Here is a 10,979-nt window from a genome sequence, read left to right on the forward strand (position 1 = left end):
AGGGGCCGCTGGCCCGCGATGCCCCCAGACCCACTCCGACTGTTTATGGAGTGGGGGGAGCTTGGGCTGAAAAGCACTTACGAGGGCCAGGACTCCCGGACACTAATCTGCATGGCGGGGATTTCCATGGTTAAAGAAGATAATTAGGCTTAAATCTATGGACATACTTCAGAAGGAGGGGAAGAAGCGCTGTTTACTGCTGAGAAATTTATGCTGCTGAGGGAGAGGAGTCAAAGGCTGTATTTCATCTGGAAGAAGGATTGATGGGGACGGAGCGATAAGGGAAGTGAGTTTTTTTTCTTCTTCATATGAGTTACTTCGTACCTTCCCAGACGCGATGTCCTGGCTTGTTTGGAGTGAAAGAGAAGCAAAAGACTGTGTGAGTTGAACTTTATAAACTGTTGTTACTGAGCATATTTTTTAAAGATGTGGAGTTGCCGATGAGAAAAGCCCCCCCCCCCCTAGTCGGACGGAAGGAGTGCCTAGACGCGTTCGGAGGATTTATGAGCTGTGACGCACTTTGAATTGGAGCAGCGACCTGAAGCTAAGTTCAGCTATAGGGCAAGGAGATCCATTAATTTACCAAGAGTTTATGGTTTGATGTTTGGGTCTTCTGCCTGGAAAAGCTGTAAATTTTATAAAGATCGTTAATCTACATGGCTATGAGAGAAAACGAAAGTGATTTGAGCTTTTTAAGATGGCGCTGCTTCGACGCAACAGGGAGCTCCAGACTAAGAAGATTTATGGGGAGGCTGGATTGATTAACCCACACAGGAGAAAGAACATCTGTGAAACCTTGTTTGATATTTATCTCAGCAGCTGGGAAACAATCGGTTGAAAGTGGAAAACATCTATGTGACTGTAAGGGGAAGATCTGGATTATTATGAACTTGGAGAGACGATTTGAACTTTAGAAAAAAGACGGCAGTGGACGGTTGCGAGGAATCCCCAATTTCTTGAAGCATGGGAACCCCAAAAAAAATTCTCTAGATGATTTGGCATAACATTCGGTTTGATTGATATATATATGTGTATAATTTGAAATAATGAATGTGATATAATTGGTTTTAATTGGAAAATTAATAAAAATATATTTTAAAAAAAAAAGATTGTAAGGAAAGTTGAGCAAAAACTGTCCCCTTTGCTTTGCTTTTGAGTCACAAAAAAACACCTGTTTTCCATCATTTTTGCGAGGAAGTACATGAAAGTGATCCAGTGAACTTAATTATGGGCCGGAGAGGGTGGAGGGAGTCTGAGAAAATGGTCTCAGCGAAAAGCATAGTGCCAGCAACCGGCCATCGGAAGCATTTCTGCCTCCAGTCGTGGAAGTAGAGCCATCTTGGTTAGTAGCTGTCCACAGCCCTCTCCTGCCCTCCACTTGACCCCCCCCCCCCAAGGCTCTCTTTATGGTGTGAGGCTAAGGCTGCAATCCTCACCGCACTCAGCAGGGTTTATTTATGCCTCCACGCGGCGAGGATCACATGATATGTTTTGAAGCAAACAACGCGTCTTGAGTGCGCTTAGTTGCAGACAAGGCTGGCAAGCGCTGGTTTTTTTTTTTTTTGTATAGGAGCAAATGAAGACATCCGAAACCGGGGCTGCTGTCACAACAGTACGGTCACTTCTTGCAGAGCTGACCTTTGGCATCATGTGTCTGCCGCACATCAGCTGCCTTGGCGAAACACAACACAATCTCCCTGCTTCTGCTGGCAACCATGGGCGGGGAGCAGAGGCTGGGGAGAGGGGACCAGGATGGTTTGGAGATGTTGATGGGTGAGGGGGTGCAGCCACACCCTGAGAGCCACATAATGGCCACCGCCTTGGCCCACTGCCAGCGTGCATTGAGAGCAGTTATGCTCTTACTTAGAGGTGATGCTCTTCAGGAGTTGCCAGCCTGCCCACAATCTCCAAATGCCTGTAATTCAGTACCCTGGAGATGTATTAGCTGGTCCTGCCGCCCTCCTGCCACCTTCATTTATGGCTCTGCAAAACAGATAGCTAAAAATAGCCAGGGGCTGGCGGTGATGAAACTGTAATTGCTCATTGCATGAAATGCCAGGGTATTCTGCCAAGGCTCTGAGTGCGCCTCAGTTCAAGACCCGGGAAAACGATTTAGAGGAAAGGGTTTGCAATAGGTTGAGGCGTCTGGCCCCTGCTGGGTGATTTTTCCTTAATAAGGCGTAGCCAAGCAGGCGGCCCCGTCAAAGAAGCTGAGACGGCCTGGGTCTGGAGACTCCCAAGTTGGTCGCAATGCTGATTTCTTCCGCAAAGCTGCCTTTTGGTATTCAGCCGAAACTAAAGCAAAACGCAGAACGAAACATTCTTCACCCGCAGTTTTTGAACCCCTCTGCAGGCAGCTAGGTAAATTGTACGTTAGGTTGGCATCCAGGAGACAATGGAGGGGGTGAGGTCAAACTGTTGGCAGGTTGCAGTGTCTGCTGTGGCTGTAGAAGCCGATGCAGGAGAGACATGTTTTGTTGCAGCTGGGGCGGGTGAAGGCACCTGGCAGATGCACCAGGGTATTTCTTCTCTCTCTGCTCCTCCCAGCGGTTGTTCCTCCTCTGATCACTGCTTTGGATACACTACTGCCTGTCTCCAGGCACTGCAGTTGTATCTCTGATGGTGGCAACTCAAGGAACTCGCAACAGGTTTCTCCTGGTGGGTGGGTGGGAATCGGGGTGGGGGTGGGGAATCTGTTCTTTGTTCTGCAACACGCAACACCCTCTGTGTCCTTGGAGATAAGGGGGTTGGGGAGCTTAGTGTTGGAAAACGCTCTGGGGGTGCCTGCAAGTCCCCGGAACTCCAAATGTCCTCTGGTACGCGCAGCTCTGGAAAAGGCATCTCCCTTCTCTTCCAGTGCGCTTCTAGCGACATACATCATAATGATCTATACACTGAGCTTCTGGCAAAACACAGCAAGAAGCGTGAGACATCCTAGAGCTAATCTACTATTTATTTTCACACTATGTACAGACAAAAGCATAATGGCGTCCATTCCCTTCAGCTCCGAGAGAGCAACAGGAACTAGTAAAAGTGAAAGTTCATTACAAAGTACATTCAGCGGAAGAGACTGCCGTCCTGTTCTCACTCTCTTCTCAGACAGGCATGTGATTTATGCCAATCACAAATGCAGCATTGGAGGAGTGAAACTGCTAACGCTTAGTCCAGTAAGAAGGGCAAGCTCGCATAGCTGCCAAGTTATCCCCTTTTTTAAGGGATTTTCCCTTATGCTGAATAGGCTTCCTCGCGAGAAAAGGGGAAACTTGGCAGCTATGCAAGCTCCTGAGATGCTTCTGCAGCCTCTGTCCTCTCCTCTGCAACATTTGCCGAGTCTGAACCGCTTTCTGCACCTGGCTTTTCCAGCTCAAGAAAGCCTTTTGCCTCTTCAGCACCCAACCATTCCTCTCCTCCTTTTCCCTCTGACCTGTGCTCTGAGCCTTCCTCCTCTGCATGGCCGGTGCCTCCCACCACTGGTCATCAGGCAACCCCCAACATCACCACAATTTGGGGCTTACCAGCAAGTAGAATTAAGTCCCTCAGGAGATCCAAGGCACACCAGTGCCCCTGAACTCACACTGTCTTGTTTATTTTCTTGTTTTTTTTGAGGATTGGCCACCAAGAAGCTATGGCTTTGCGGGCATAGTGTTGTGTATTGGGCTGAAGTCTGTGCAGTTTTGTCCAACTGGGGCACCAGCCTGGAATTCCCCCTCAAATATAGAGGCCCAGGTGGGGGGCTAGGGCCACAGCACTCCTCAGGTGCAATCCAGCAAGGGACGTACTCTGATGCAGGTCAAGAACTCGCTCACTTCCAGTCAACCCCAAATTAAGTCCTTCCAACAGACGGGCCAGAAATGGTTGGTTCTCCCTGATGCCTATGTGAAACCTCTTACACCAGTAATCAATAAAGTCGTGGCCTGATTTGACCCAAATCCTAGTTGCCTTGTCTCTTTATTCATTGAATTTGGGTGTGTGTGTGTGTTGCTGTAGGATAGGGGGGTGCATGGGCACGTAAGTCCGCTCCCCATCCTTGGTTGGCGCCATTGAGTGCCAGCACGTCCTCCACCATGAATGATCCGATGAGGGAGATCCCTTGGGTCACTTTGTGGGCAGCAAAGGAGGTCCTTGGGCTGAGGTTGCTGCCTGGGAAGTGGATCCTGGCTGCTTGCTCAAGCAAGGCTTCTGAATGCCGGTTGCTGGAAGCCGCAGGAGGAGAGAGGGCTCTAGCCCCATTTGCTGGTTCCCCCCAAGCATCTGGTTGGCCCCTGCGAGGACAGGATGCTGCTGCACTAAATGGGCCATTGACCTGACCCAGCAACGTCTCTGACTCCACCCCCAGAGGCTCACTCCAATGTCTCTTGAGACAGAAGGATGCCAATAACTACGAATGAAGATCGGGGGCGGGGGGGCGGGGAGGGGCCTGATGTGGAAAGTGGAAAAGGGAACGAGGAAGAGTGTGAGCCCAGAGGATTCATAGTGTTCCTTCATCTAAGGCAGGCATCCCCAAACTTCAGCCCTCCTGATGTTTTGGGACTACAATTCCCATCATCCCTGACCACTGGGCCTGTTAGCTAGGGATGATGGGAGTTGTAGGCCAAAGATATCTGGAGGGCCGAGGTTGCCTATGCCTGGTTCAGATAGTGTGTTTATTTCCACTTAAGAATCGTGTCACCTTGACCATGCAGGGAACATTTTTTTCTTGTCATGTTAAGAAATGAATGTCCCCCCCCCCCCGGCAATATCTTGGCTGAGGACGGATGGAGCCTGCCTTTCATCTGCGGGTGAAAAACAGGAGGAGGCTGTTGCAGGCGATTTGCACGACGCTCAGTTGGGAGGGGGGGGCAGGTGGGCTTTGCTTATTTTCATGCCTTTAGCAGAGAAACCTTTGCAAACCTAGTTTTAGGTAGGTTGCCATGTTGGTCTGACGCAGTAGAAATATAAAAATAGAATTGTCCAGTAGCACCTTAGAGACCAACTAAGTTTGTTCTTGGTGAGAGATTCCCTGACAGGTATCTGAAGTGTGCATGCACACGAAAGCTCATACCAATAACAAACTTCGGTTTTTTATATATTTTTTACATATTCCTTTTTACATATTTCCTCTGAGCCATAGGGAACATATATCGGAGCAGCGAAAGCCCTACGAAGTTAAAAGCCGGCGTTGTCATTGAGCCCCGGGATTAGCCCCTGACGAAGAGACCTGCGGGACCCGGAAGCTTGCGTGCTTCGCCGGGCGATTTCTCTGCCTGCGCATGCGTGGCTTTGTCCCGCGCATGCTCCGTCCCTTTCCCGCCGACGTCCGGCTGCCGCTGCTGCTTTCTCCCTTCCCCCTCGTCCCCATCCGGGAACCTCCGGGCGCGCATGCGCAGCGTGGCGACGCCGTCGGGGGCGAGGCAGGAGCAGGAGCAGCGCGGCGCCCGCGGCCTTCGCTGGAGCCTCTCTCTTTTCCCCTTTTCCCTCCGCGCAGGCGGGACCCGAGGCCCAGCGCGGCGCCCGGCGGAGGTAAAGTTCAAGGGAGGGGACCTCCGGGGGGGGGGTCCTCGGGAGGGGAGACAGGCCTCGGCGCCCGGGAAGCCGCCTCTGAGTTCCCCTCAGGCCTCAAGCGAGGGGACGCCCAGGGGGAAGCCACCTCTGAGGGCCCCTCAGGCCTCAAGGGAGGCTAGGAATGGTCAGAAATCCTAAGAAAGAACAACGCCGGGAAGGGGGGGGGAGGGGGGTTGGAAGCGGCCCTCAGCTCCTGAAGGGAATGGGGCCCTTGCTGTGTCCAGCTGTTTGTGTTGAATAGGAAGCCTTCACAACACAAAACACGGGGCTTGGTTTTATTGGTTGTCATCCTATATTTTGGAAATGCACATCCAGTCCCCCCCTTTACTTTTTTTGGGGGCCCCAAGAGAGCTTGTTCACCTTATACAGTACATTAATGCAGCACTGCCTGTAAACATTTTGTGAATCTAAGTGTGGCCTCATTGAGGGGCAGTATTTGAATATGAGTGGGAAAATGAGAGTACCCCTAAACATTATTTTAGGAAAAAGCACTGATTAATAATAATAATAATAATAATAATAATAAGGCCCCACTGAAACCCTCCCCTCTTTGTGTGTGTGTGTGGGGGGGGGAGTGAGTGCCTCATGCGATGTTACATCTTCTAGCTGCCCTGAGAACAACGCTATGTTGTTATTATTACTGTTGTTGTTGTTATTGGCTTGCCTCGCCATTGTGGCTTCCTCTGGTTTTGCATTTATTCTCACACTGTACACATCCCCAAACTGTCTCACCTTTTCAGGATTTGTTTTTGGCACCCATGTCACCTGTGACATGAACTCCCTAGCCAGGATCCATGCGTATCCTGCAGAAAAGACAAAGAAAAAACGATGACTCTTGCCCCTCGTGAAAGTTGGCAGCTGGGAAAGGCGGCTTGGGGAGAAGGAAGCTAGGCGGGAGAGGGAAATCTCTGGGCTTCTTGGTCCTTCCTTCCATATGTTGCCTGCCTGGGATTCGTGATGGGGAGAGTTGCCTCTGCTTCTTCTTCCAGGTCCTGCCTGTGGGTTTCTTCCCATTGGGGCATCTAGTGGAGAGCTTGAGGCTGACTGAGATGGGGCCCCTTTGACTGCTTTTCATTAAATTTATGTACCACCCTCCGTCCAAAGATCACGGGGCAGTTGGTTCACCTTTTGTGGTGTCCCTAATTCCCATCAGGCTGGTATTTCCAGGGATGAGTCTAGAGTCCACTCGCCTTACATGCTGATATTCTGCACAAACTGGAAGGTGCTTGTAATCCCCCCCCCCCCTGGTATTTAGCCCTCTCTCCCTTCTGCCAAAACAGCTCCCAGGCCAGCTTTCACAAATCAGGACTCTTATCTGTAGTTTGAAGAGCAGCTTTACTGCTTCTTTGGCCTAGGGCTGATCTTAAACACAGTAAACGCTACTGAGCTTTGGTGGTTTTTCTGTAGTGCCTTCAATATGCATGACATTTTACAGCAAACTTGTAAGCTGACTTAGTTTCTTAGGTTAAGGAAGCTGCGAGGTCTGTTTCTGACAGGCCAGAAAAGGACCGGCTTTGGTTATCAACATGGGTCTGGTGCTCCTAGTAGCCCGTTTACTCTTTAGCATATTATACTGTACAGAAGGGCCATAGCTTAGGGCAGGGGTCTGCAAACTTTTTCAGCAGGGGGCCAGTCCACTGTCCCTCAGACCTTGTGGGGGGCCGGACTATATTTTTTTGGGGGGGGAATGAACAAATTCCTATGCCCCACAAATAACCCAGAGATGCATTTTAAATAAAAGGACATATTCTACTCATGTAAAAACATGCTGATTCCCGGACCGTCCGCGGGCCGGATTTAGAAGGCTATTGGGCCACATCCGGCCCCCAGGCCTTAGTTTGGGGATCCCTGGCTTAGGGGTAGAGCATCTGCCTTGTATATATCCCTGGTATCTCAAGATAGGGCAGGAATACAGCCCTGGTGAGCCATTGCCAGTTACTATAGGCAATACTGCACTAGATGGATCAGCTCTCTTGACTCAGTATAATTTACAGTGGTACCTCGGGTTAAGAACTTAATTCATTCTGGAGCTCCATTCTTAACCTGAAACTGTTCTTATCCTGAGGTACCACTTTAGCTAATGGGGCCTCCCGCTGCCGCCGCCACGCAATTTCTGTTCTCATCCTGAAGCAAAGTTCTTAACCTGAGGTACTATTTCTGGGTTAGCAGAGTCTGTAACCTGAAGCTTCTGTAACCTGAGGTACCACTGTACTACGGCACGTTCATAGTGCAGTCTTGCAAAATCTGACAAGCTAAGTTAAGAGCACACAAAATCTGTGAAGAAATTTCCTGTGGCTTCTAGGTTGCAATTGAATGTTTCAGTTCTTGGCATGTGGTTTGCACTCCCAGATCAAAACCTTATTCACTAGTGGAAAAAGGCCTCACATGCTTCCCCCCTCCCCCCGTTGCATTTCAAAACGTTGAAATTTTATTATTGTGGTGGCAACATCTCATGCATCGGAGCTGAGGTGAGGGAGGCTGGAGGGTGGACTTGTTTGGTGTGGGAGCTGCTGGCTGGCTGCTTCTGGGTTGAGGCTGTGGCGCTCAAGGGGTTTCACTCGCCAATTCTATGCTTTGAGCTAGATACTACTGCAAAAAAGGGCATCCTCCAGTGCTACTTCTACACCTGCCTGGTTATATGTTCCTGAAGCACATGTGCTTTCGCCTTCCGTATAGACCAGGAGAAGGAGGCTTACCATGGCTCTGCATCTGAGACGTGCAGAGCAAAATAAAATGTTAGTCACCTGGTGAACTTGAGGCCGGACAGGGAGCCCAGGGTTCATGCCCTCTTCTGGCAGATCTTGAGCCTCAAGGAAACCTTGGGCTTTCTTTGCTTGCCTGCCTGACCTCTCACCATGACGGAGGTGGTCCAGATTGTCAAACGATGTTCATTGTCAATGTAACTTACTGAATTGAACTTCTTTAGAATTGGTAAACCTTTGATCCTTGCGGCAACTTGGTTTTGCATTGAGCACCTGTGTTTCTTTCCCTAGCTGTGTTACATTCATACAGAGACCTTCCCAGATTTATAGCACCTGACCATCTTGAACGATCCATAGTGGGATATAACACAGGTTTACAGAGTAAAGAAAGGTATTTCTGAGTGTGCGGTCTAAGCATGTCCTATCTCAGTGAGTTCACATGGTGAAAAAGAATGAACAAAAGGAGGAAAGTTAACTTTCTTCCAGGTGACCTAGCTGAGTCTAGGTATACAATTCTGTGGTATCAACCTTTTCATGCATTAATAATAATAATAATAATAATACTTTATACCCCGCCCACCTGGATGGGTTTCCCCAGCCACTTTGGGTGGCTTCCAACAGAAATATTAAAAATACAATAATCTGTTAAATATTTAAAGCTTCCCTAAACTAGTCTTAAACTTGCTAGTTATATTTGACTGCAATTTCCCACACTTAATTTCATTGGTTAATTTCATTAAATGTATACACCGCTTAATTGTGAGAGAAAGCCACAAAGTGGTTTACAAAAAATATAAAACAATAAAATTGTTCATTAAAAAACAAAACATGTAAAACAGGGGTGTCCAACTTCCAAGAGGTTGCAATCTACTCCCACCATATCCTCCTCCTCAGTGATGATAGCCCTGTGGATGCAGAAATCCATTTTTGATTTGAGTGTTTTTTATCTCTCTAAATGGCCCTAATGCTTTAAATGACCTATAAAAGTAGGACACAAAATAATTGATTCAAGTTACAAGAGAGGAGATTCTGAATTAACATCAGGAAGAACTTTCTGACGGTAAGCGCTGTGGAACGGAATTCCTTAGAAAGTAGTGGACTCTCCTTCCTTGGAGGTTTTTAAGCAGAGTTTGATTGGGCACCTGTCGGGGATTCTTTAATTGAGATTACTGCATTGCAGGGGGTTGGACTAGATGACCCTCAGGAGTCCCTTCCAACTCTACAATTCTATGATTCTATGCTGTGTGCCTGGGGTGTGTGGGAATGGAGTATCTAAAACTAGGTTAGAACACTGAACAGAAAGCACTGCAGTGTTTTATTGTGTGTCCCCCTTGGAAAATCCAACAAGTAACTGCTAAATGTTTATTTTAAAAGTCTTGCTTCTGAGCTGGGGTTGATGCTACAACTATGGTGGATATTTAAAGATCTTCTAACCCATGAATTTATGGTGGACTTCATTAAACTGAATAGTATTGCTAATTTATGCCGCAAGGTGGCAGCAAAGTTGTGCAGCTGTAATCACAATACTGCACAGGTCTAGAGGTGAGTTTGCCCCTGCTCTGCATTCTCAAGCAGACTAACCCAATTCTCACCTCCCTGACTGATATGCAGATTGAAACATACATACAGTATATACTTCAGATTTTGCGTTTGAATTTTATGGTGCAGTACTTGGCTTAAAATACCAAAAACAGATATGATAATAATAGTTTTGGACAGTATTAGTATTATTCATTGGTATTACCCAAAGGTCTCCAAGTATCTTAAAGGTAAAGGTAAAGGACCCTTGACAGTTAAGTCCAGTTGCGAACGACTCGGGTTGCGGCGCCTGCTTTTTGTCAGCCAGGCCTACATTGGTTTATATGTGTGTCTGTCTCAGACTCAGGTGGTATCCAACGTAATTACTTCTGTACATGCATAGATTTTTGGTTACACATTGGAGCAGGGTGGATTTGATTTAAATCAATCTGATTTAAATCACGATTTAAATCACAATTTAAATCACTAGTCAGTAAGGCTTGATTTAAATCATAGTTTTCTACATAAAGACTAATTCGTGCTGGTATAACTTTAATATGCAAGTAGATGAAGATTTTTAGAATAACAACTTTTCATATTAGTTTTTTATCCCCAGTTTAATGGGTTATTCATATTTGGACAACTTTACTGTTGTACTTAAGAAGGAGAAAAATAATTATTACGTTAATAATAACAATTTAAATAGATTTATTCAACTGAAACAATAACATTACAGCATATGTTATTTGCTTAAACAAACATCCATGTTTGTTAACTAATTTGGCTAAACAAAAACAATATATATATATTTTAAGAAACTTAGACTGTCAGCCCAGCCTACACATGAAAAACTTAAATACTGTCCACTCCAAACAATCATAAAAATATTGTTTCTATTCTATTCACTGAACTTCTTGAAACTTAGCACTGAAGGGGTTGTTTCTGTATTCATAGGTTTGTAGAACAATAGGATTAAGGTCTTTTTCTCAACTCTGTTCATGTTATAACATTTTTGCTGTGAAGAAGAGGCATGTGATCTCTGTTGAGACAAATTCAGTTTTGAGAACTGCAAAAGTAAACCAAGCATCTGTGATAATATCTTGTAGGCAGAGAAACTGCCCAATAATCTTACAAAAACCTCTGGAAGAGCATGGCATTGTGAATGGATTAATGGAATTTATTTACCCCCCAAAATAAACATATACAACCTTATTCGAC

At 46.8% G+C, this 10,979-nt stretch overlaps 1 protein-coding gene across 3 annotated transcripts in view; it reads left to right on the plus strand.

Annotated features, from left to right (window-relative positions):
- Window positions 1-5,344: 5,344 nt before the first annotated feature.
- LOC118079491 (zinc finger protein 638) overlaps window positions 5,345-10,979 on the plus strand; it is a 43,906-nt gene continuing 38,271 nt past the window's right edge. For 2 of the 3 annotated variants that reach the window (XM_035103682.3, XM_088660753.1), the window contains exon 1: window positions 5,365-5,499. Coding sequence is in view for 1 of the 3 variants with exons in the window: in XM_060278301.2 (XP_060134284.1) it covers window positions 5,359-5,499 (141 nt within the window). In the remaining 2 variants the exon portion in view is untranslated. Of the gene's footprint in view, window positions 5,500-10,979 lie in introns of all 3 variants that reach the window. The other variant, XM_060278301.2, reaches the window with a different exon arrangement.

Source organism: Zootoca vivipara, chromosome Z1 (genome assembly GCF_965207765.1).
Source record: "Zootoca vivipara chromosome Z1, rZooViv2.hap1.1, whole genome shotgun sequence".
Lineage (NCBI taxonomy): Eukaryota > Metazoa > Chordata > Lepidosauria > Squamata > Lacertidae > Zootoca > Zootoca vivipara.